Raw genomic sequence first — 26,211 nt, 5'->3', positions numbered from 1 at the left:
ATGTCTGCGTGCTTTCTTCCACAGCTTTCTGTAACTGAGGCACAGGAACGGAGGACGTGGAGGAAGGTAGTCCAGGGTTTGAACTGGACCGGACAGAGTGAAAGATTGAGAAGTCTTGGTAGGTGTAAACCTTGACCTTTGACTCCTGGGACTCTTGTCTGCCCTGGGGGGACGGTAAGACTCTGGTCCTCTTGACACCCAGGCCTTTAAACTTGGGACCTGAATCTCTCATGGGGCCCCTTGTCCACAGCAGTGACCATATTCAATAATGTACTGGTTTCTTCCCATTGCTGTCCACCGTCCCTCACTTCTGCCCTCTGGAATCACTTTCTAAAATAAATCACCAGCACACAAGCCCTCACCTCAGGTTCTGCTCTCTGGAGGATGCGGGCTAAGACGGCCAGGATAGGGTGAAGTTCGCCTGAACCAGGATTTGCTTGCGAAGATAACTGCATAAAAATAGTTCTTCATATATGCCACCTTTTATTTACTTAAAAAAATCACACTAAGTTTGTTTCAATATATTATGTAATAACAAAACAAGGTTATTAGGTTAGAGGTCAGTTTAGATCTAAACTCAGATTTCAACAGTACTCACCATTAGGATTTTTCCAGGCCATAAGTTGCTCAAAGGTTATTTTAATGGTTCCATCTAATGAGAAATTTGGGAGGGAGGGCGGGGGGGGGGGGGGGAGAGGAATGATTAAAAAGCTACTTTATTCTATGGCTTTTCATCCTGTCACCCTTTCCAAGCTACCTAGCCAGAGCTCTAAGGTGGCATTTCATAGGGAGTTCTGGTGAAATGACTTAAGACAATTTCATTTGGGTTGTTTGTGGGTCATAGTTCCAGTTAATTATGAAATTGTTTATGCAACCAAGGATGAAAAAAAAATACCACAGACATTGTTACCTAGAGATGATAATTTATTGTTTTACCATGACCCAGGAGAGAAACAACATGAAGAGATATTTATTACAAATCCCGTTTCCTTCCCAAACCTCACTACTCTAATTTCTTTGTCAGACACCCCCAGCCTCCCAAAATGGACCACTGGCTATAAATGTGTGTACAGTTTACTTTGCTCCCATTTCACATGATTGAAACTTCAGTAAGTTCATGTTTAAATCATTTTCAATGGAGTTCCCTAACTTAAAAAAACCCAACCACTTTCCATTATTCACTGAAAGCAGCCTTTCTAGAGATGTTGAGGATTTTAAAAGAACAAATTCAATTTAAAAATAATTTACTGAACACCTACCAAGCATCTGGACTCTTCAAAGACTAGTGAAAAGGTCAGGTTTTAACAGCAATAACTTAATTGTGCAGGTATACAAAGACAAGTGTCTTCCTTTTGTCTAATTTATTCTAAGTTAAGAAACCAAGAACGACAGAACAGGAAAGGTTTGTTCTGTCCAGTCTATAGATCAACAAGACAATGAATGCCTGAGTTAGCTCTCTCCACAGACCTGGGCTTATCATGTTGAGCTGGTTGTAATAATCTATATTTAACTAAAAGTTAATAAAAATACATGTTCATTTTAAAATAACTGATTTTGCTTGCATATCCTATCCCTTACCCCTAAAGTTATATTTTTAAAACAAGATTTTCCTGCATATTCATAGTCCACTTCCTCCCACCCCACCCCCTCATATATTTGTCTTCCTCTAAGAACCTCTGCTATTTGCAGAAGCACCTTTCAGTCTAACATGCGTTGTTCTTGCCAGGGCAGACTAAAACCATAAGCTGTTAACTAGCTGAGGTGAGGGCGAAGGCAAGCACTGACCTCAGCACATCCTCACGATTCTCTCTTCTCCCTCCACCAGACACCTCATTACTCCTCCTCGGCCAGGAGTGCAGGGCTATTACAACCCTTCCCAACACACCTGACCTTGTCGGGAAACTAAATGATAGCAGCTGCCTAGTTCCTTCCCTGGATCAAAGGAACTTAACCCCTAAATCTGAAACTGCAATGAAATCCAAGTTTCAAAACCACCTTTAAATCACTCACCGATCTCATTCTTTATATCTTAAAACACTCATTTATATCTTAAAACACTCATTCTCACTGCTTAATGAGTGCTTGCTGAAGGGAGGAAATACAATTTTAAGACCAATTAACTTTGCTGATTACTATGTAATTTGAAGTGAGTCATAATTTAGTAAATGAAGGTGAGAATTTTAAGAGATTAAAAAAAATTGTTAAAATAACAGCGGACCATTGTTTAGAAGTCTAGTACCCACTCTTTACCTTCCACTGTTTTAGGATAAGAGAAAAACATGAGGTTTGTGGTGTCCACTAGGAAATAGAACCAGATAATATGAAACAAAGTTCTCATGTTAAGACAGTCTATATTATGAGATATTCAAAGTACTTCCCAAACTTTTGTTTGACTTGCAGAGTTGGAGATGGCTTACCTCCCTATACCTTCAAGTTTGTTTCACAAAGCTTTGAAAAGTAAAACAATTTCATTTTCATATATAATAAAAAATTAATTTGAATAGCAAAATAAGTAACTGCTTTTAAATGTATCCATTCTAAAAATGAAACCTAAATCTGTTAAGAAAACTTTTCAAATGCTTTTTATTAAATTCTCCAGTAGTAGCTGAAATCTACTTTTATGAAAGATCTATTTATACCACTCATTTCTATTTCTGATTCCACATTTCACTTTGCAACCTGCAGACCTTCACTCGGTTTCTCAGATGGGGAGCCCCAGCCCATTTTTTGAGAAGTTGCTGAGTGGGACACACAAAACATGGCTCCTCTGGCAAGTATTGCTGTCACTGTTTGACTACATTTTAATAGCTACTCCAATTCACACAACGAATCTTCCATGAGGACGGTAGGATGAGTGAACCTGCTTAGCTAGCCTTAGATGAGTACATCAGCATGATCAAACTCTGGAATAAAAGGTGATCAGGTCTAGGATAAAAATTAGGAAAAAGTTCTTTCACAGCTATAAATCTTCACAAGCCCTCTCTCTTATCATAAACTAGGGAAAGTAAGCAGGAGCAGGAAAGGTACACAGTACAGCCAATAGGAACACCGCAAAAATGCTTATCAGAAAAACTTCCTGCAATGCCAGGAACTGGGTGCCTCTGTCACTATTTTCTAGGCAAGAGCCCATCTTGGAATTTTCCTACCCCAAATCTAAGCATAAACATTTAAGTTAGTGGGGGAAGCAGGGCTATGGTTTATAGAACCCAGTCAACTGGCCTTTCTAATACTCTCCCTACTCTTATTTCATGGAGAAGACCCTCTTACTCCCCGACAAGCTCAGAGAAACCATTCTCTTTGCTTAAAATGGTGACTTGGCAGCTAAGAGGTCAACTTTCTGGCTTGGAAAACTCTCAGGAAGCTGCATGTTTATAGGAATTATTTCATTTTAGTGCCCCATTAACCTGTCTCTCTTTTATTTTTATGTTTTTTTTATTGATTTCAGAGAAGGAAGAGGGAGATAAACATTGATGAGATACATCAATCAGTTGTCTCCTGCATGCACCCTACTGGGGATTGAGCCCACAACCTGAGCATGTGCCCTGACCAGGAATTGAACCGGTGATCTCTTGGTGCATGGGACGCTCAACCAACTGAACCACACAGGCCGGGCTAACTTGTCTCTCTTATTGCATCTACTAACTTCCTCTTCTGATTTGATAAGCACTAAACTATGAAGATTTTTTCTCATATTCCCCCTCCTCAGTTCTGTGAATTTTTTTTTTGTCTGTAATCACATCAACTTCTTTACTATTCACTCTAAAACTCTGCTTTTTTTGAAATGATGTGTTCTGTCAAATAGAGTAAAATAAAATACATTCTTTGCCTACAGAGAATATACAGAATAGCAACAGGGGCTGAAGGTACAAAACACAGACACTGACATTAAGGTCATATAAAATATATAGAAGTACCCAACACTGACAATTTTTGTAAGAAGTTGTACATTTTGCTATTTCCCCACATTTTTTTCTTCTGTGGATCCTCTGGAGTTAAGATTGAGTGTCCTCTGCAGTGTTTCTGAAATTCATTACAATTGGAACATACTGATGGAATTCATTTTCTGTCCAAAGCAACGAGTGCTATACATGAAAGGTTTCCTCACATATAATATTAATAAAGTTTATTTACAGTGTAAGCTTTCTGATGCTAAGGGCTGAAGTGTGATTATAGGCTTTGCCATATTATCACATTCAAGAGGTTTCCTTCTGGAATGAATTCTCTGATGTACATAAGATATGAATTGTCTCACATAACAAACATATTAACCTCTCTGTACATATTTAGCATAGTTTCACTTTTATGCCTTTAATAAAATACTAAGTGCATTCAACAAGATGCCTCATACATCTCTATTCTCAGGCTTTCGCCTTGCCTGCCAGGCCACAGTAGAAACAAATACCCCACGACTTGAAGAACTTTACTTCTTTTCCTGGCAAAGTTAAGGTATTGTTTTAAGAAGCCCTTCAAAAACTTCCAATAGGTCAACTTACATGCTACTGTTTAAACTATTAACAGGCTTCACCCAGTCAAGAATTTTGAATGACTATCCTGAACCCTTATTAGATGTTGTAAGCGTTTTTGACCATACGCCAATTGCAATTTGCTTTGAGCAGCTGATGAATGCAATGCAAATGGTTTTAACCATCAGCTGTAGCCTGTTTTCTTTAGGAAACATCTTTAAGCAGCTGCTTCAAGGCGTGTGTCTGCTGAAGATCTGGAGCAACCACAGTGGCTGCCCACACAGTCAATGTCCCAGAAAAACGGGAATTAAGTGTGGGGGCACAGGTTACTTTAATTTTCATTAAAAAACATGGCTGAGTTATGTCAGCACGTAGTTCTGGATAATAAAAAAGCCAATGAAGAACCAATCAAAGTTCGTTCCCTCTTAAGAGTAGTCAGTGCTTTGATCAGTATCTGGAGGTAAGCAGCTCACTGCTTTCAGCTGCTTCCCAACAGCAAGTCTTTGCTCAAAAGCACCAGCGGTTTTCTATGCAACCATCACTGTGGTTCATTGTGAAGAAAATCCTAGAAGCATTTCTTCTACTTTCACTTTACTATAAAACGTTCCTCAGGTATACGTTTCTGGAGTATCTTTTCTATTTTTCTTAAGTTGAATGGATAGAAATATTCTTGTCACCAGCTGACTTCTTTGAAGTTTCCCAGGCAACACTGATGAAACTGCTTAGAAACTACAGAGAAACTGTGGTTGGTCCAAGGTATAGAGAGGCGAAAGAATTACTGCTATGCAGATTTTAGTTTGGTCTGGAGCTGAGGCCATAGCTGCCCCCACCTCATTGGCTCCCCATAAAACCATGCTGTCACATGGGCTCAAGTTGCTGATTAGCAAAATGATGCGTCTTAGTTTTGTTTCTTGATGGAAAATCTCAATCTCTATTGGGGGTCTCCTGTTACGAGGATAGTCTTCAGGTGTGTTCTTATTCTGTGTCTTAAGTTTCTGTAGAGCTTACAATTTTTTGCATGCTCTCATGAGCAGTCATCTTTACCTGCGTCCCTGATGACTACCTATGTAGTAGCCCCCTGATACTTGGGTTTCTTGTATTGTATCTGAAGTCTCTGGCATTGGCTTCCAAGCAGCCAATTGCATCTTCTTGCACAGATAGAAAAGATCCAAATTTTATAACCCCACCTCAGTCTTTAGTGATGAGAGAGAACAGACACTGTAGTACAACTCTGATACAACCAACCAAATCTTAGCAATTTGGTGAACTTCTCAGAGCAACTAACACATTTAGTAATGGCCAGCTAATGATGTCAAATGGTTTTGTGAAGTTTCTGGAAAGTGTGGGAGAAAATGCTTCCTACATCTTCCTTTTTCTGAAAAGCAACAAAAAATACATAGTCTGAACTATTATTTAAAGTTACAAATGATTCAGAAAGTGCCCAAATCATTAGGTTGTTCAGCAGCTGACTGAAGAAAATACTGGCCAAGATCTCTGTCATAAAATGATGTCAAAAAATGGCCTTAGTTAAGTTTCTGTCTTTTTCTTAAGATGAGATAATGGAGTCATTTCTGACATTCCATGGTATTTACTCACTAATCCATGTTTAGAATGTCTACGCAGGTGGCTAAATGGCACCTTTCTTTTGTTTAGGATAAAAATAGCGTTAAGACCCTGGAGCTTTAGCATGCCTCAGGCTCTGAATGTCCTCTTCAAAAGCTGGGCCAGGCTACCATATTTCAGGGACTCATGATTCACAGGGCTTTATCATAAGTGCAAAAGTCCTGTTAGAAGTCAGGCATAATGAGTGCTCCTTATGTGTTCAGCACTGTGCCCAGTGCTGTAAGGATATAAATATATCCCTTGTCAAAGCATCTCTTTTGGGGGGTAATGAAAAATTTCATACATGAAACAAAAGATTACAAGACGGTATATAATCAAGTGCTAACTTGTGGAGAAATGCATTTCAGAGTGTGATTAGTGCTTTAGGGATTTCTTCCAGAAGGGAGAGAAGTATTTTGAATCATTGTTGCCATTCCAGTAGAATTTATCTCATAGATGAGGATAAAACCATCTACATTTGTGGCAGTCCTTTGGAACTGGAGACTGGTGCACATACCCTCTCTTTCATGAAGAGATAGAAATCTTTGGTTTGATACTGATCAGCACAGTCCTAGATTTCTATAGCTTTGGTAGGCTACCAGTGTTCATATATATCTTATATATATAACTAGTTCAAGCAGCATGTCCCAATGTAGTTTTTGTTTTAACTATCCCTCTTTTTTTGAGAAAGAAGGTACAGCAAGATGTTGGCCAGCCAGGGCTTGATTGCAGCAAGAAGCTTTTAACCTAAGTATCATTTTTAGAGAGCCAATTTTAATCTTTCAATTCTGTATCATGGTTGCTGAGAGTCCAATAGCGCCTTAAAGGTATCCTCATTACTGAAAAGTGTGACATTTTGCTGTGTGTGCTTTTATGTCTTAAGGAAATATCATGTAGCTTATCTGTATGACTAGCTTCCCTACAGGGGCTGTATGGAAGAATTATATGCCCACAGACTATGCAAAGGTAGAACACTGCTAATCTAACTATAAGGATCCTTAAAAAGTGTGTGTGTGTTTTCAAATCTGTTGAGGATGTTTATTCCCTTCCATAAGCACACATCTTTGAAATAAATTTAGAAACAAAAGGGGGAAATGGCTTGTCAGCAAATTCTCACTTTACACACAGCTTTTCAGGAATGCTCCAAACGCATCAAGAGAAGCTGGACTGTACTCAGAGGCTCGCTCTCTGGTATGGATTCTATGATGCAGAGTGAGAGTCGAGCTCCGGGTGAAGGCCTTGCCACACTTAGTGCACTTATAGGGCTTTTCTCGGGTGTGAATTCGCCGATGCAAAATAAGGTATGAGTTTCGGTTGAAAGCTTTTCCACATTCGCTACATTCATAGGGTTTCTCCCCTGTGTGGATTCTCTGATGTTTTGTAAGGTCTGAGCTCTGGCTGAAGGCCTTCCCACACTCATTACATTCATAAGGTTTCTCTCCAGAGTGAATTCGCTGATGCAGAATGAGATTTGAACTATGACTGAAGGCTTTGCCACACTCATTACATTCATGAGGTTTCTCTCCTGTGTGGATTCTCTGATGCAGGACAAGGTTTGAGTTCAGACTGAAGGCTTTCCCACACTCACTGCATTCATAGGGCTTTTCTCCAGTGTGGATGATTTTATGGCGAATAAGGCTTGAACTCCTTGTGAAGCATTTACCACATTCATCACACCTATGAGACTTTGTTCCTGTTGGAACTTCTTCAGTGGTGTTAAAGTTTGAGCTCAGACTGAAGCTTCTTCCCAATCCTTTACCCTTCTCCCTGGGACCTCTCTCTCCTGTGGTTGTTTTTTTTTCCTTGGCTGTAGCTGGCCCTGAATCTTTCTTTTCTTTTCCAGTTTTCTCCTCAGGATTCTTCTGCTGCCTTTCTGCTGTTCTGCCCTGCTGTTCATGTTTTTCTCCAAAATCTTTCTGGATTCTTCCTCTTGTCTCCCTACGTGATGCTGAGTCTTTTGTGATTTCAGCCTTGGAGGTCGACTCCTCATTCTGATTCCTGCTTTCACAACCTGACACAATAAATAGAAAAAACAAATAACACCTTTTTCTTTTTAATCTATAGGTTAATCAAATGACACTGTTTTCCAGGAAGCTCCTACATACCTGCAAAATGACCCCACAGTATTAATCAAAGATAAAATAGAAGAAAAAATATAGAAAACAGGGAATAGAATTGGGAAACAAGAGGGCAGGAAGAGTGGAAAGGACAACAGAGTGAGTGTACAGAGAGGATGGGAGTGAACAGATCTACTGGGCAACGAACAGAGGGACATGACCAGTTAAGGAAGAAGGGATGAAGAATTAAAGAACATAAGACATTAACAATTCACAGTTCTATTATTTGGTCACCTGATAATTAATTTGAAGAAACAAATATACATGGAAAAAAATCATGTTCTGATTCTAATATAAGAATTTATGAGCTTAAAAAGAGAATGGTCAGGTCTTTCCTAGAAAATAAGTGGTATTAGCAGAAATAAAGGAGCATCATTAATAAAGGAAAGTGAAAACGTCTCCATTCTGTGAAATTTTTTACCAACAAGGAGATGGTTAATGGGCAAAACAAGGAACTCTCAACTTGGCAGGTTACAAGGACCTTCAGACACAGGAAATAAGCTTCTCTCCATCAGGGAGAACAGCATGGAGCAGACAGAGATGAAGGTGAAGAAGCTGGTTGGGGCATTGGTAAACATAATTAAAACCTTCACTGAAATAGAATAGAAAAGAAAATGAAGACAATTCCAGAGATACCCATGAAGGAGACACCAGAAGACGACAAAATTTTATTAATGCAGGGCTGATCCTCTCACTTTAGCAATCAGCATATGAAGACATTGGAATATTCTTATTGTAGACTGCTGTATTCATTTTGTTTTAAGTAGAGATTAAAAATTGTTCAATAAAGGTATATTTTATATATGTTTATATATATCCCAACTCTTTTTTATTTGGCCTTAAGAAACTTGTCCAAGAAGGTCTGTACTATCCCAGACAGGCCCTTGAATGCAACTCCTGAGAGAGCTGAATAATATTTAACTCCTGACTTTAGTGAAGAAATTGCCATAAGTACTAAGCCAATCATAAGAAAGAGGAAATTGACTTCTTCTTTTGAATTCCAAGCCAAGGTCCTCAACTATCTGGATTGAACCCAATTTTTTAAAAAAGTTATCTTGGAATAGGTAATATCCAGCTTACAAACATGGATCAGTTCTTTGCCTTAATTTTCACCTAATCCAAAGAGTAAATACCAAGAAACCATAAACCCATTTTTCCTGATGGTTCAAAACAAAAGTTTAGGTTTCATAGTAACGTTCTTTCTTTATTAAGTTTCCCCTCATTTGCCCTCCCCGGGTAGAAGCCTCACGTGGACTTCCTATGATAGGAATTATTTGAGAGCTCCTCTGCATTCCTCTCTCTCAGCAGAGACAAATGGGAATGTATGTCAACTGTGTCTCTTTGTCTTATATTGATTGATGCCTTAGAACTTCTTTGTCTTTACTATACACTAGGAGTGGGGAACGTCCAACCCATGGGCCATATAAGGCCTAGAAAATCATTTGATCTGGCCCTGCCAAGGCATTAGGGGTGAGTTAATGAAATGTTTGACCAAATATAGCAAGCTAATTTTTAAGCTGATAATTTTGTATGGCCTGCAAATGATGTTATAAACATCCAAATTGCCCTTGGCAGAAAAACAGTTCCCCACCCCTGCTATATACCTAGGGACCAGAGCTCTTCATAGATTACTATTAGGTTTGGAAATTGGGAACCGTGATCAAAAGGGAGGTATAGATGTAAGTTCATAGAATTATGCAAAGCTGTCACAGAGCATGGTTCACAGGATGAAGAAGACAGAAAGCCCACAGAAGGATGCTTGCTTGGTAGGTTTAGGAACATGGTCCCAAGTTAGGATTAGAACCAATGATCAGTTCTCACTTGGCCCTCTACACTAGAAAATACAGATGCTCCCTCAATAGAGGTACCTAAGTTGTAACCCACAGGGAAGTGGAGCAAAATCCTCCCAGGAAACAAAGTGATGGAAGAAGTGAGGACTCAGAACACAAGAATATTTCTGATTTCAAACAGCAAAAATGACGTAGAGGTAAAAAAAATAAAAAATAAAATCTACTTGTAATCAGGGAGTCAGTCACAGTACCAGGCTTTGAAGTTAAATGAACATAAATGTTCCCATTCTCTACCTGGTCTGAAGAAATGGGCTCAGCAGTCTCTACATCCTTGTCAACACTCAATTGAACATGTCAGAGATCCCACAACTAACAAAGAGAGGCAAAACAATCTTATCAGACAATAATCCTGCATTATTCTTACCCTGGGAAAACACGTTCCCATAATTCTCCTGCCTGTTGTCCCTATTGAGATTCCTCCGAGCCAGGTTCTGACATCCCCACTCCTCCAGGATGAGGGACACAGCCATGTCCTCGATCTTCACCATCGCCTGAAATATGAGATCCCCACACTCAGTTCCCCCAAAGCTCAGGGATAAACCCACTACCCAAACCTGGAGTTAGGGACAGAATTGACTACAAACCTACAGGGTGCTGGGAAAGAAAAGGTGACGGTGCCAGGCTCTGGTGGATTGAGGGGTGAGTGGGTCTACTCTGTGGGCAGGACATCAAGAATTGAGTGTCCTGGGTGGAGACTGTTATAAAGATCTCCAGAAAGAGAGGCAGATATGAGGGTCTCAGAGGAGGGCAGAGGGGCCCATGGCTCACCTGGGAATCTGCCGTGAATAGTGCAGAAGCCATTGTTTGGTCTCTGGGACTCCCCTCGTGATGAGGGGCAGGAACGTGGGTGGCAGGGAGAGCTGAGGGAGGAAAAAGGAGCTATGAGTAAAACCAGCTCTGCTCTGGGCCCAGGGCTCTCTTTTTCCTGCACCAGCATGTTCAATGTTCAACTACAGAATAGAGAATTAAAAAAGAAAAAGCATGACTTCTATTTTCTCAAGACTTCTACTCTTAAGCTGGATAAGGAATAATGTAAAAGGATCCTTAAAATCACTTGGTCCAACCCTATGCTCTTAAAGAAGGGGAAACTGAGGCCCTGAGAGGTCAAATAACTTGTCTAAAGTCACACAATTAAGAATGTCAGAGCCAGATCTAGAATCCAGGTTCCTACTCTCAGCTACAGACCTGAGTAACATTTAGCCCATGATTCAAGCCTAGCTCAAGATTTCATTTTCTCAGCCAGCCGGCATGGCTCAGTGGTTGAGTGTCAACTTATGAACCAGGAGGTCACAGTTCAATTTCCAGTCAGGGCACGTTGGGTTGTGGGCTTGGTGCCCAGTGTGGGTGGGCAGGAGGCAACTGATCAACGACGTTTTTTTTCTTTTTAATATATTTTTATTAATTTGAGAGGAAGGGAGAAGGGGAGAGAGATAAAAACATCATCGATGAGAGAGAATCATTGATTGGCTGTTTCCTGCACACCCCACACTGGGGATGGAGCCTGCAACCCAGGCATGTGCCCTGACTGGGAATCGAACCCGGGACCCTTCAGTCTGTAGGCCGATGCTCTATCCACTGAGCCATACCGGCCAGACATCATTGATGTTTCTAGCTCTCCTTTCCTCTCTGAAATCAATAAATACCTATTAAAATAATTTATTTATTTATTTTTTATTTTCTCCAGTCCAAGGAACAAATAACAGGACATCAGAATCCCATTTAGTTGTAAAAAAACACAAGGTAGAAAGGGGCTTCCATTTTTTGTCCCTCTACATTTTTCCCTCACTTATCCAATTTTTTGATAAAATGTAGATATGGTTCAAACGTTAATGAGACATTTATAAGTATATAAAGGTATGGGTTGACATTCATCTAATAAAAGATATTTAATATGTCATATAATCATACTAACTGCAATGGGTAAAAACAATTAGAAAAATTTTAAACTGCAATATTAAAATCCTCCCTTGCCAAATAATATTAGAGAAATGAATTTGAAACTGAATTATTAAACTTGTTTTCAGGAGGTACAATAATAAAATAAGCTAGAGCAAAATGTATGAAAGATTAAATAACTAGCACTATAGCCTTCCAGGAGCTAGGAAACACTCTGGAAGATGAAGAGCAGAAAGAAGAAATTGAGAATAAATGTATATGCCTCAATTTGTTAAAGAACTACTTACTAAATAACAACTGGATGTACCAGGGTCTCTAACACTGTTGCTCTGGTAGCCTGAAGGTCTGATTTGGAACTTAAAATCATGACTACCCTCTTCAATTTCCTGATTTCGCCCCCTGTATAGTGTGGAGACCTTATATACCCTAGAACAGTGGTCGGCAAACTCATTAGTCAACAAAGCCAAATATCAACAGTACGATTGAAATTTCTTTTGAGAGCCAAATTTTTTAAACTCAAACTATATAGGTAGGTAGGTACATTGTTATTAACTTAATTAGGGTACTCCTAAGGCTTAGGAAGAGCCACACTCAAGGGGCCAAAGAACCGCATGTGGCTCGTGAGCCGCAGTTTGCCGACCACGGCCTTAGAAGGTCATAGGTGGACAATGGTGGGTTAATTATCACAGTGTATTGGTTTACACGGATTTCTCCAGCATATGAATGCTGGCTACCCTCCAGAATGCATAGAAAAGACTTATTTAAGCTCTAATAATTAAAATAATTTTTATTTATATGACCCTGAAATGATGCTTTTCCTCATGTTTCTCCACGAAAAAGAAATGTTTTCCATCTTTTCCTATTGTTTGAAAATTCTGAAAGTAACCTAGAAAGAGCAATGTATACAATGTTTTTATACATTTTTTAAATGAAATGAATTTTAAAATTGATTCTTTATAAAATAATTTATGATGTACTATAGTGTTTCAAAACCAGGCTGAAAGTATACCATCTCTTCCCAGCACTTTCCAGTAAGAAAAAATCTGTTAGACATCAGAATGCTAACAATTCAAGAAGCAATGTAATATCTACCCAAGTTCATTATGCACATTTCATCTACTTCCCTAGTAACATTATTTAACTCCTGGGATTAGTCTGTAAATTGTATTTCCCCTAATATTAGTAATGACAATAATGTTTAATAATAAAAACATGCTTCTTTATTACAGGCACTTAGCAACACAGAGAGGGCACACCATCCTGAATAGTTTGCTTCTTTTCCCCATAAGAAACCTTGTTTCTTACCCCGTGATTGTAAGAGGCGGGGTTTCCGAGATGAATGCTTGAAATGGGACTGGGTGGCCTCATGATGGTCAAAGCTTGAGGACTCCTGAATAGGATCCAGAGGCACCATCCCCCTTGCGAGCATCTCAGGTCCATGCACTTGACCTGGGACCTGAGAACAAACAGGTTAGGCTTGAGGGTAAATCACTTTTTAATGAGTACTTTAAATGAGCAAAAAGAACATAGGTATACCAGGATGTAAGGGAGATAAGGCCAGAATACTTTTTAATATTCAAGCAAAACAAGGAGAATAACCACGACAGACTACTAAACAAGCTTATATTAGTAGCCTGTATATTAGTTTATTTTATATATATGACATGATATATATACCTATTATATATATTACATTAGTATCTTATCTATTATATAAAAGCCTATGGTTATCACGCCGTCATGCCATCATGCTGTAATGACCAATCAGTAGGAGCCTGAGTGTGCGGGTGGGTGGGGCTGCATGTGTGGCGAGGCGTGGGGCAGGTGGGTGGGGACTTGACTCTGGAGGACTTGACCAGAGGCGCGGGTGGGGTTCTGGGTCCCGCCTGGGCGGCAGAGGGGTTTCTGAATCCTGCCTCCCACAGCAGCGGCCGCAGGACTCTTTCTGGGTCCTGCTGAGCCGGGGACTCTGGGTCCTGGGCCTCATGCAATTTCGCACGCTGGGCCCCTAGTATATTAATACTAATACTAGTCTAATACTAAGACTACTAATATTAGCTTTAAATCAGTAACTTTCTCTTTGCTCCAGTCTCAAAGTCCACGTGTTCCTCACACCTAAGTTTCACCTCTTCTCACCTGCTGTCCTGATAAATCAAGCTCCAAATCTTCCAGAAGGGTCACAGCCTCCTCCCCACTATCGGGACGGTATTCCTGCAGCCAGGCTTGAAGCTCCTTGGGCAGGATGGAAAGAAATTGCTCTAGCACCAGCAGCTCCAGAATCTGCTCCTTGGTGTTTATCTCTGGTCGAAGCCACTGATGACAAAGTTCCTTCAGTCGACTCAGAGCCTCTCGAGGCCCAAAAGTGTTCTGATAACAGAAGTGCCTGAAACGTTGGCGGAAGATCTCTGGGTCAGGAGGAGGAGTCTCCTGCAGGCTGGAATCCTGCCCCCACATGTGTTCTTCCTCATCTTCCTCTTCTACCTTCACTATTACGATACCATCCTTCTCTTGGGCAGCCTGGGGGGACAGACCAGTAGCTTCCCTTGATTCAGCAGTCATCATTCAGGCTCAGAGAACTGACTTGATCCAAATAAAGTCTGTCCTTTCTGTCCTTGAAAATGTTCTCTGATATCTGTTTCTGTATGATTCCTAAAGTATTAAAAAAAGTGATTAGTATCTTTATGAAAAGTGGCCTGTGCTACTAACACTTCATTCAAGGCACAAAAAAAGCCTCCAGAGCCACACTGTTTTGACTATCACTTTATACATTAAGATTTGCCTCCAATGGGCAAATTCCACCCTAAGCATCTTACCTCCAGGAGAACAGCAGGTTATGACATCATACCTTTACAGTGCTTAACCCAGTGAGAGCTGAATGTCAACAGGGTACAGGCAAGAGACTTCAAGCAGTACACACATAATCTTTTTTCATTTTTTATTTTTGTTGATTTCAGAGAGGAAGGGAGAGGGAGAGAGAAACATCAATGATGAGAGAGAATCACTGATTGGCTGCCTCCTGCATGCCCACACTAGGGATCGAGCCCGCAACCCAGGCATGCACCCTGACCAGAAATTGAACTGTGACCTCCTGGTTCAACCACTGAGCCATGCTGGCTGGGCCACACACAGTCTTATTTCATCCCACAGCAATCCTACCAGGTAGGAACAACTGCTAGTACCATTTTACAGATGACATAGCTCAGGCTTAGATAATTTAACTAATTTGCTCAGCAGTAGCCACCTACCTAGTGGAGTCAACCGTCACACCAAATCTGAAGCCCCAGAATTGCTAATCCACCATCCAACTGTTTCTATTGTTTTTTTGGGGGGGTACTGTGTGGTCATTCTACAGAGGAGAGTGGGAGCCCTCTTCTCCCCAACACAGAGGGCTGTTAAGGTGCCCTCATTTACTTGCTCACTTTTAGACATTGTGATTTTTCCCAGTTTACCTGACATCAGTTCGTAGAAGAATGGATTATTTTACCTAGCTTAAAAGAGACAAGCATGGGGACTTGGGAAGTGTGTGAAGGGGTCAAACGGTACAAAGTTCTGGTTATAAATTAAAAAACCAGAACTGGGGGGTGTAAATGTACAGCATGGTGACTACAGTTAGTAATACTGTATTGCATATTTGAAAGTTGCTGAGAGTAGATCTTAAAAATCCTCATTACAATAAGATTTTTGTTTAACTATGGTGAACAGATGTTAACGAGACTTACTGTGGTGGTCATTTCACAATAAATACAAATACTGAGTCTTTATGTGTTACATTTGAAACTAATATGATGTTATATGTCAATTATATCTCAAAAAAGAGAGAAGCAGCTTTAAAGGTTCTTACAGAGAAACCAAAATATGAGAAATACTAATGATGCAAACACACATAAACAAGAAAATGGCACCGCTGAAGTTTCTATTTAGAGCAAGGTTTTACTCAGCTAGATGAGGAGGTAAAAACCAATGTCGATCTAAATCAAACAAGGAGTTAACCAATCAGTGAGAAAACAGCTGCTTAAAAAAAAAGGGTGTAAGGAAAGAACTATTATGAGGACAGATGTATGCTGGAAAACATACATTGTTAAGTAATTTTAACAGCCAAAAATGACTAATTATCCTTATTACCTAGTCATTTAAAAAACTTGGAAATATTTTCTAATCTGTTTAAAAATCTCCCAAATGAGGAATTTTAGTAGGTCTTAAACCTGTTTGTTAAAATATAAAAAAACCTTTGATTAGTTTGTAGGAACAGATGATTTAAGGTCATGGAAAATGGAAAAGTACTAGCTGAATTTCAACAACAAAAATTTAGCATGGTTGGTGGGTATATTACTAAACAGTCAGTTGACAATGTGTTCCTTCCATCTGAATTGACAAATCTTTGTGAAGTATCTTTTTCACCTCTACAACCATCATAAGTAAGCATCAAATTCAAGTTTGAGAGACAGCATCCAATTTCTGTATCACAATTATTTAAGCCAAGAGTTGAAAACTAATGAAGCATTTTAAATTACATGGCTCTCATTAAAAAATTATTAGTAATTTTGGTAGCAAAGGTACATCTAAAGCACAAGTTATTTTTAAAGAGCACTATTTAATGTATTTTTAATTATACAAAATATTGGTGTAATAGTACATGTATATAATTTTTAGTTTTTAATTGGTAGGAATGTGTGATCATAAAAGTTTGGAGATGACTGCTCTAATCACAAAGAACATGATTTTAATCTGAGATCACAAGATTAGTGTTTCTTATTTTTTTTTTGTCCTTAATGAAAAACAGAAATCCTTATTAAACTAGCAGTCTATAATAACAATAAAGAATATTACAAGAAGAAGAAGAAACAAGAATATTACATTAAAAAAAGGCTTTCTAGCCCTAACCGGTTTGGCTCAGTGGATAGAGCATCAGCCTGCAGACTCAAGGGTCCCAGGTTGGATTCCGGTCAAGGGCATGTACCTTGGTTGTGGGCACATCCCCAGTAGGGGGTGTGCAGGAGGCAGCTGATTGATGTTTCTCTCTCATCGATGTTTCTAACTCTCTATCCCTCTCCCTTCCTCTCTGTAAAATATCATTAAAATATATATTTTAAAAAAAGGCTTTCTATTTAAAGGAAGTGGGGGAATTAAGTCATTTCTCCAATGACATTAAACTAGTAAAAAGTCCTATTGTAAACCTTCCCTTCTTCTAGCCCTTCCCTTTAATACCTTCAGACCTGTTCTGTACCTCACCCTCCTTGCTGTAGTAAATATCGTGTTTTTCAACCTCGGAGCAGTTTTTCCAATAAAGTCCGTAGAGCTATAATTACTCAGTTTCCTAAACATTTCTGCCTCTCCGCAATATTCAAGGTGTCCTATTAAACTGAGGAGAACAGAAGGATGAGAAGCACTAGTCCTCTTTTTACACAAATAATTACAGTACAAAGTAGAATGTGCTAACTGTTCTAACGAGGTTCCAGCACCTGAGAAGTAACTTAACTGATGCATTAACAAGGCAGCTTCCAGGAAGAGGCCCACCCCCCTGGGAGCTGGGGGCATCAGAATAGCCAAGACCCCAAAAGACTGCGATAGGAAAAGGCAGAGAGTAAGCAGTTCAAGAGATCATCCCTTTGGCTAGCTTAACCCAACTGGAGGATAAATAATTCCTATAAGTCTTAGTTTCTTTCTTTTTATTCTGAAAAGTCAAAATAAAGAATATCTTCCTGCTATCTCTCTCTTACAATTATTTTCCACCATCCTAATTCAAGCTCTCTATCTCCTACCTAGTCTAGTGCCATAGCCCCATACAGTTTCTCTAGCTTCAATTTCTCCCTGTTCCAATGTGAACATACCAAGACCAACACAGTACTGCCAGAGTATGCTTCTGATCATTACCTCCTCCCCCTCAGATACACCACATTGTACTTTTCTATTCTTACCTTACTGCTTTTCTTAGTAGCGAGCCCCTATATTTCAGCCTCTTTGGCCCATTAATGTCCCCTAAGCATAGGTGTGATTTTTAATTTCCTACCATATCAACTTTATTGGTCAAATTTTTTTGCACCTTGCAAGATGTATAATGTCTCCTGACATTCCAAATTAAGTATCTTCCTCCTTTCAACATCCTTAGTACCTTCTTTGTTATTATTCAAGGCACTTACTTATTTTCTCCTTGTATTATTATTTGGGTTGCAGTTCCTACCTCCACTTCCCAACTAAAACGTAAGCTCCTCAGGAGAGGGAGTCTTGTCTTCTTTGTACTCATCTCCTCGCGCACCGGGCAGGGTTGAATTCTGTTAAGCTGAACAGACGAAATAAGAACTACTCAAGCTATTACAGCTCCCCCTGCCATCTTCATATTGTCTTTAGTGGCAATGATGATCATATATTCTACTAATATCTCAATCACTCGGGCTCAGAATCTCACCTTGCTTGACTCCTCTCTTCTTACATGCATTCAGTCTCCAAGCACCAAGGGAAGCAATTCTTTGTTCACACTTATTTTTCTAACTGGTTCCATGAAATCCAGCGTCCTCTCTTTGGTTCACTGACTTCATTTTCTCCCAATGATTCCCCCACCTCCTACCCTCTGGATTATTCTTCCTAAAACTTATAGCCTTGCAGTCAACAACTTCCAGTACCTGATCCGTGTCCCCTTAAGCTTCACTTCCTAACCATTTCTCCCCCTCTCTGCATGAAACTTTTCCGTCTAGCAAAATGAGTTTATCCAGTCTTTCCTAAATATGCCTTGTAATTTGACTGCCATCCTCTCCTCACATCATACTCAATGCCTACTTATCATCAGATCTAAGCTAAAATGCCCTTTCCCCTCATCGCTGTCCAATTCAAGAAGCCACTAGTAGGCGTAATAGTAAGAGCCAATTATTTATCGAGAGCTTTCTAGGTACTAGGTATTATATTAAGCATTTCACACAATCTTAGGAGGTGGGTACAATTATCATCTCATTTTATAATGACAAAATTAAGGTTTACTGCTGTTTTTTAAAAATATATATTTTATTGATTTCAGAGAGCAAAGGAGAGAGGGAGAGAGAGACATTGAGAAACATCAATGAGAATCATTGATCAGCTGCCTCCTGCATGCTCCCTACTGGGGATCGAGCCTGCAAACCGGGCATGTGCCCTGACGGAGAATCAAACCGTAACCTCCTGGTTCATAGGTCCATGCTCAACCACCGCCATGCTGGCCGGGCAACTACTGTTAAATAACATACCCAAGGTCACACAGCAATTGGAAAGGGAGAACCAGGATTTGAAATTAGGTCTGTGGGACTTCTCAGTTCAAACTCTAACCATCAGCCAGTTTGGCTCAGTGGATAGAGCATTGGCCTGCTGACTAAAGGGTCCCAAGTTCGATTCCGGTCAAGGGCACATGCCTTAGTTGTGGGCTCGATCCCCAGTACGGAGCATGCAGGAGGCAGCTGATCAATGACTCTCTGTTTCTATCTTTCTCTCCTCTGAAATCAATACAAATGTATATAAAAACAACTCTAATCATCATACCAAACTCACTGTCTCAACATGGGGTGAGGAAGGGCTTCTGTGCACATACAGATTCTGAAAGTGCCTATGAAGGATGACCACTCAGGAATGGGCTTCGTTTGATACCCACAGTTCCCACTAGAGAGCTGTGCAACTAAGGAGACACTGAATATGTAAATGGGAATTATCTAAAATCAAGTGGGTAGGGCCTTCAACAGGGTAACTGAGCAGAACTAGCCTAGCAATCAGCAATCTTTTTATGAAAATTCTATTCTGTCTTAGCCATAATAAGAATAAAGGAAAGGAATCTTGATTTGTATCCACACCTGGACCAGAGTTTTAAAGAGGATAGTCTGAGTCAGTGGGACTTAACAGGAAGATACTCTGAAGAAGTGAGACCTAAAGGGACAGACATGAGGGCATAGGCACATCCCCACTTCCCCCAATTTCAATAGTTCCTCTCCCCTATCTCCCATTTTCTACTCCTACTCTGGGCAAGAGAAAAGTCACAACAGCAGAAGGGCTGGGTTTTATTTTAGTTTTCCCAGATGATGTGAGCACACAGCTTTTTTCCTCTAAACTACCTGGCGCTGTTTTTATTTCTGTAATTTTTCACGCCTTCCGTCCTCAACTGGACTATTGTTAAGGGTAGGCTTCTTTGTACCTATTAGACTACTTAGGAAGAATCCTCGCAAGCATTAGTTTTTTTTAAAAAATACTTCATTGAATTTATATTACTTTTTTTTTTTTTTTTTTTTGCCCATTCATACACAATTCAATGTTATCCTCAAATTGGCTACTTGGAAGTTTCATGAAGTTGCTCTACCACTTACCAGCTGGTGATTTTAAGCAAATTAATCTATGCGTGTTTCTTCCCTTGTATAGTGGGGATAAACAGTATTTGCTTCATAGAGTTGTGAGGATTAAATGAGTTAACACATGTAAAGCACTTAAAAGAGTGTCTGGCATTTAGTAGGCACTAGGGAAGTATTTTAACTTTTTCCAATAAACTAAAGAGATGCAATTTATACTTTCCAATTTTCAGCCTACTTAAAAGATTAAGCAATGGGAGAAATCCCATAGTGAAAGCAGTACAGGTTGAAACACCTGAATTCTAGTCTCTCACAAATAAGTTACGCATCCCTGAGTTATTTCATCTCTGGCATCCAGTATCCTTATCTGTTAAATTGGGGGAAGATAGGAGCTGGGAGGAGAATACTACCTCTGGGGTCCGTCTGAGCTGAAGAACATTCTGACATTCTATCCGATTTAGATAAGATTACCCCCAGCAACTAGTTCTCATCAAGGATAAATACAAACGATTTTCTTACAAAAAGGGCTTGGAGTTACAAGTTCACTTTATTCCACAGGTTATTTTTTAAACAGGCCATTATTTTTTTTCAGGGTGTCTTTTAGTCGTCAACGTTTAAACTGCCCTCCTCTCATTTTTCAAAACAGAGCTATAAACCGTTTAAAATATAAAAAAGGAAAAAAATAAAAAAATAAAAAAAAATAAAAAAGGTACCTTTAAAAGACAGCTAGCTACGCAAAGAACAGTGATACTACCTTTGAATGAAAAGGTAAGATTTAACACTGTGTATTTAGGTGCAATAGAAAGTTAGAAAAAAATCTAAATGCTTAAATCAAGTAGAGAATAAGTAAAAGCCTATGATATTAAGTAGCTAGTTTGTATTTTAAGATTGGTGAAAACTGCCTGAAATAATGAACAAGAATATTGCATAGCAATTCAGAGTCAATGCAACTTGGAAAAAACCTCCTGGAGCACACTGTCCTTACGGTTCCCTACGTAATAAAGCTATTTCATTTGGCCAGCACATACAGTCACAGAGCTTTGTTGATCGGGTTACAATTAATTCTCCACAATTCAACAAGTATTTATTGACCACCTCCAAATCTGCCTAGCACTGGCCTGCACAAGAAATGCTTTCTTTGGTCTCAGGCCATGTAACAGCCACTCTCTGTACTGACAGTATGGTATTGTGTCCTGGAGGCACTGCAGGGAGGGAAGAAGGAGGGAGAGGGCCGTCAGAGTGAATTGTAGCTGAAATTTCAAAATTGGATCTTTTAAGAAAACCTAGTTAATTTTATTAATGACAAAACTGAGAGTTGGCGAAATGTCTTATCCAAGGTCACTCAGGTGATCAGTCTTCTAATGACACGGTGAAATCTCCACCAATTCTCTTCACTCTCACTCACGCCAAGTCAAGCAGAGTAGCTTCCCCGAACCGAAAAATACACCCAATCTTCCTGACAGCTGGTTTCTAAAGCCATCAAAATACTCCATAAAGCTGGAAGGAGTGGGCTGTCTATCAGCTCTCCTTCAGCCGAGTCACTTCTTCACCCCCTGGACTAGGCTCCGGCTACTCTGTCACCACCGATCAGGGAGGGGTGGAGTGAGGAGCGGTGATCTGGAGACATGAAGGCTGCACTGCAAAACGTGCCCATGTCCCGCCTGCCGCATTTTCCCCTGAAGGACCCCGAAAAAAAAAAAAATCTCACTGGACTCAAAGCAAATGATGACGAAGGGAGAGCAGGAAAATCAGACTGTTCTCCGAAACGTCAAAGCACCACGTAGACACGGTGGGCGAGGGGCCCCGAAAGGGTCCGCGGCCGGCTTCTCCCCAGTCCCCGAGCACCCCTGGCCACTGGGGTCTCGCCCCCTCCCCGCCTGGACCCGAGGGGAGGGCGGGCGGGCTCCTGGGGGACGGCACATCCTAAGGCCGGGCCTGGGGGATGGGGACGGGAACTCTTTACATCCCGGCAGGGCCGCCTGGAGGGGACCCCGGGCCGCAGCGGCAGAGCCCACCCTCACGCACACCCCCCTGCGGCCCCGCCCGCCCTCCGCAGAGGCCGGCCCAAGTCTCACCGTGAGCCCCGGGAGCGGCCTTGGGGCGCTGGGAGAGAAAGGGGAGCCGACTCCGGGGCTCAGACCGGCCGAAGGGCGCTGCACAAGGAGCTAGGCCCTCCCGACGCCTCGACACAGACACAATGAGTCACAAAGGCCGGAAGTGTGTCAGCACCTCGTCTTCCGGGATTGCGCTGAGCTTCCGGGTCCTCTCTAGGAGCGCGGGAGGATTTTGCTACTTGGTTCCCTGGGAAGCTGGGCTCCACGCCGGTTCTCCGATGGGTGATCAAGCCTCCAGCTTGGAGTTTCCTGCCCTCAGCTCGTGCGCCCCGAGTTAAAGCTGGGGACCGACGAGAAGGGGGTCCAAGCTTTATGACATATAAACAGACTGTTCAGCTCAGATGCCAATTCATATGAAAATTCGGTTTCTCCTCTCTTCCATCTCAAGTAGTCCTTGTAATAATTACAGTTATTATCAAGCATTAATTATATGTCTGTGGCAGAGGAACTGAAACAAGGGTGTAGACAGGCGAAGATCAAAGTGAAGCCAGGGGTGGCTGGTTTCACAAAGCTGCCGTGGTAGCTTCTCGTGGCCCCTGGAGATGTCTGCCAATTAAGTGGTTGGTATTTTCAAATACCTGGCAGGTGGACAAAGGCCTTTCCACAACCAAGTTAGTTAGAAGGTTCTGTGTTTTGTTTATGTGGCATATGCTATTATAGCAGTTTTCATAGTAAGGGTGTTTTCATAGTAAGAGAGTTTTCAGAGTCATAGCAGGCACTTTTACCTTCAAGATACTCTACAACCTATAATTCTGGCCTTCACCTTTACCTGGCAGAAGTTGCTCCACTTCATGTGCAAGGGCGACCGCGGCTTTCATGGTTGCGACTTTGCTCTACCCGTTCCAAGACGAGTTCATGGAGAGACTAAACTCAGAAGCTTGGTGGCATGACTGAAATTGCTTGGGGGAGATTATTTTCTGAAAAATACGTGAAAACTAAAAAGCAATTACAGTATCATTAAATGAAAGTTGCAAAATGGAGAAAGATAGTAATCTGTAATCCCTCCACCCTAACCCCAGTATGATGGCTTTAATTTTATCCCTTTCCTATCTATCTTCATAGATACACTACATAGTTTTAATTTATTGTTTTAGACATAGTTGAAAACTATAGTTGTATTGGATAGGTGGTAACTACCACATTCATGCTATATGACCACTTTTTGGACAAAAGCTGATTGGATTAGGTTTGGTCACCTGATGGAAACACAATTACCTATGGAATGCTAACCTTCGGATCTACAGAGGTGGCCTGGCTTGAGAGCTCTGACTAATGGAACAATAGATCCCCTTTCTTTGGGCCATTTAAATGTGAGACACACAGAAAACTGGGGCAAGCAGAAATCAGTAAGCAGAAGCCACTAGTTGACAGAAGCCATGAAGCCATGGAAGTCATTAGTAAGCAGAGCCTTGAGAGAAAACAAACTGAGCTATAGACACAAAGACAGGTGCAGCACATGGCACAACAGAGCTCACAGCAGGAGCCCAGCGGTCGGTCATACTTAGGGCCACAACATAATGGAGGTGACAGCATGAATAACCTTCAGGCCCCAAACGATGTTTATTCTCTGCATTGTTGGACTTTGCTGCCGATGCCATTATGCCCTGTCTCCTCATCTTCCCTGTGTGTCCTTAGAATAAACCAGCAAAAGAATCTAATTTTGTTCCTTGCCACCTGGAAAAGCCCAAAGTGATAATCATATGTATTACTTAAAAACGCTTAATATCGTATCATTAACATTTTAAATTTTGCTACACAGAATGGATAATTATCATTTTAATAGCCATATAGTATTCCATTGAGCAGCTATACCATTAAGTATTTAATAATTCTTCTATTTCTAGACATGTAGAATACTTCTAAAATTTGGCTACTTTATGAACTATTTAATTTGCCGGGAGCCGGTCCATCCTTGCTGTTTCAAGGGACCTGGCATATATGGCATACTGTTCTTAATATGTTTGCTCACCTTCTTGGCACTATGTGTTTTAACCAAGGTCACCTCTCTGAGAAAGGTTGTTTCCCCAGGTAGGGATTTTCCCCTGAAGTTAGGGAGGGAATAAAACCCCTTAACTAAGTGCCAGGCGGGTAATTAATCACTTTAACTACGAACAATCATGCTTAAGCTACATAATCTTTACTCCCTGGAATGGAGATAAGAAACGCCCTAACCTTTGGAATAGAGATTGATAGGATTGGAATCAACTGGTATAAATACAGATGTAACAAGACAACAGACACGCAGAACCTAGACACAGAACCCACACAGAACCTAGACACAGAACCTACACAGAACCTAGAGACAGAAGAACTTCGCTGGAGAGAACATGGCAAAAGATCCTGGACAGAAACTGGAGACAGAACCTAGAGACAGAACCTAGCAAGGAACATGGCAAAAAATCCTGGACAGAAATTGGCCACAGAACCTAGAGACAGAACCTAGCGAGAGAACCTGGCTGAAGAACCTAGAGACAGAACCTGGCTACAGAACCTGGATAGAACATGGCAAGAGAACCTGACTAGAACCTGGCTACAGAACTTGGCTGGAGAACCTAGCAAGAGAACATGGACACAGAACCTGGCTGGAGATCCTAACCAGAACTTCGCTGGAGATCCTGACCAGAACTTGGCTAGAGATCCTGGCTAGGCTGCTGATCAACTGAACACTGTCTCCGTGTCATTCCTTCTTCGCCGACTCCGTCCACACCTTTGGGGACCCCTGGACCTGCTGGGGTTGGACCCCAGCATTAATTGAAGGTTTTTGTACAAATATATTTGGCTAGAACAGTGTTCTAAGCCAGGGAAGATCTTTCCCCTGGGGACACTGCAGTGTCTGGGGACAGTATCTTGGTTGTTATAACTGTGTGTGTGTGGGGGGGGGGGTTGGGTTGGGGGTGCGCTCCTACTGGCATCTAGTGCGTAGAGGCCAGGGTGCAATTCAACATCCTACAATGCACAGGGCAGCCCTCTTCCCGCACCCCCACAGAACAATGAGTTACCAGGTCTGGATGTCAGCAGTGCCAAGGCTGAGAAACCCGGATCTAGACCTTAGCAAAACAGAGACGAATTTTAGAGATTAACTTGGTGTTACCTGGTCTTCGTGAATCCTTGTTGGTTCTTAATCGGCACCACTTTTCAAAGGTCATATTAACATACACTTTTTTTGGCAAGAGAGAATCCTCTGATTGAATAGACATTCACCTGGACTCCCCCGCCTCGTGTAGAGTCCCCTCCCCTCTCCGGGGACCGACAGGGGTGCCCTGCTCCTTGGAGACATGTCAGGTGTGTTTCCGCTCTGGCGGGTCCTCTCCTATTTCCCAGTATCGCTCACATTCCTAGGGACACTTCAGTTCTGGCTTCTCTCCTCCAGTGACCTCCACCCAGCAGGAGTGACAGGGACCCTGTGGAAGGTTAGGAAGTCATACAGAAATGTCAGTGCCAAAGGGGACAGGCTCAGGAGAGCGGCCATTTTTCCATCTATTTCCATCTTTAAATGTGCCCATTCCCACTTAGGGAGGTGTCAGTGTCCCCAAATGAGCATCTCCAAAACCTTGTCATTTCTGGCTTCCAAAGAGTTCCCTTACTTCCCTATCAACTCATTCATGCATTAAAAAAAAGGATGCCTTTTGCATGGAATTCATAATTTTTCAGTGTACTGTACGGAAAAGGTTTCTTTGATCATCTTGTCTGCCATATGGCCAGAAGCAGAAGTCCAGGAGATACATATTTAAGAAATGTAAGTTTGAAAAATTATAGATGGTATGGTTGGGGAAAAGACAGGCTTAATCATTAAATCTTGAAACATTAGAATGAAGCTCTAGCAGAGTACAAAGGACGAAGACCTTTAGATACTGCTTTATAGACAAGATAGTGAGCTT

General features: G+C 41.1%; 1 protein-coding gene across 2 annotated transcripts; it reads right to left on the bottom strand.

Moving 5' to 3' along the window:
• Positions 1 to 6,017: 6,017 nt before the first annotated feature.
• Positions 6,018 to 22,426, bottom strand: ZKSCAN1 (zinc finger with KRAB and SCAN domains 1). Of its 2 annotated transcripts, XM_081089774.1 has the most exons (6): positions 22,295 to 22,426; positions 14,065 to 14,577; positions 13,234 to 13,384; positions 10,801 to 10,892; positions 10,397 to 10,523; positions 6,018 to 8,076 (listed from the first exon to the last, which is right to left on the bottom strand). In XM_081089774.1, exons 2-6 carry the CDS (start codon positions 14,488 to 14,490, stop codon positions 7,184 to 7,186), a joined length of 1,689 nt encoding a protein of 562 aa, XP_080945900.1. In that variant the 5' UTR covers positions 14,491 to 14,577; positions 22,295 to 22,426; the 3' UTR covers positions 6,018 to 7,183. The 2 variants fall into 2 exon arrangements, with proteins under 2 accessions (XP_080945900.1, XP_080945901.1); XM_081089775.1 differs by lacking the exons at positions 10,397 to 10,523; positions 10,801 to 10,892 and having other exon boundaries at positions 22,295 to 22,423.
• Between the last annotated feature and the right edge of the window lie 3,785 nt (positions 22,427 to 26,211).

Source organism: Myotis nattereri, assembly GCF_964212035.1.
Source record: "Myotis nattereri genome assembly, chromosome: 4".
Lineage (NCBI taxonomy): Eukaryota > Metazoa > Chordata > Mammalia > Chiroptera > Vespertilionidae > Myotis > Myotis nattereri.
Note: the sequence above shows the minus strand (reverse complement) of the source record. Positions and strands in the feature narration are given on the sequence as shown.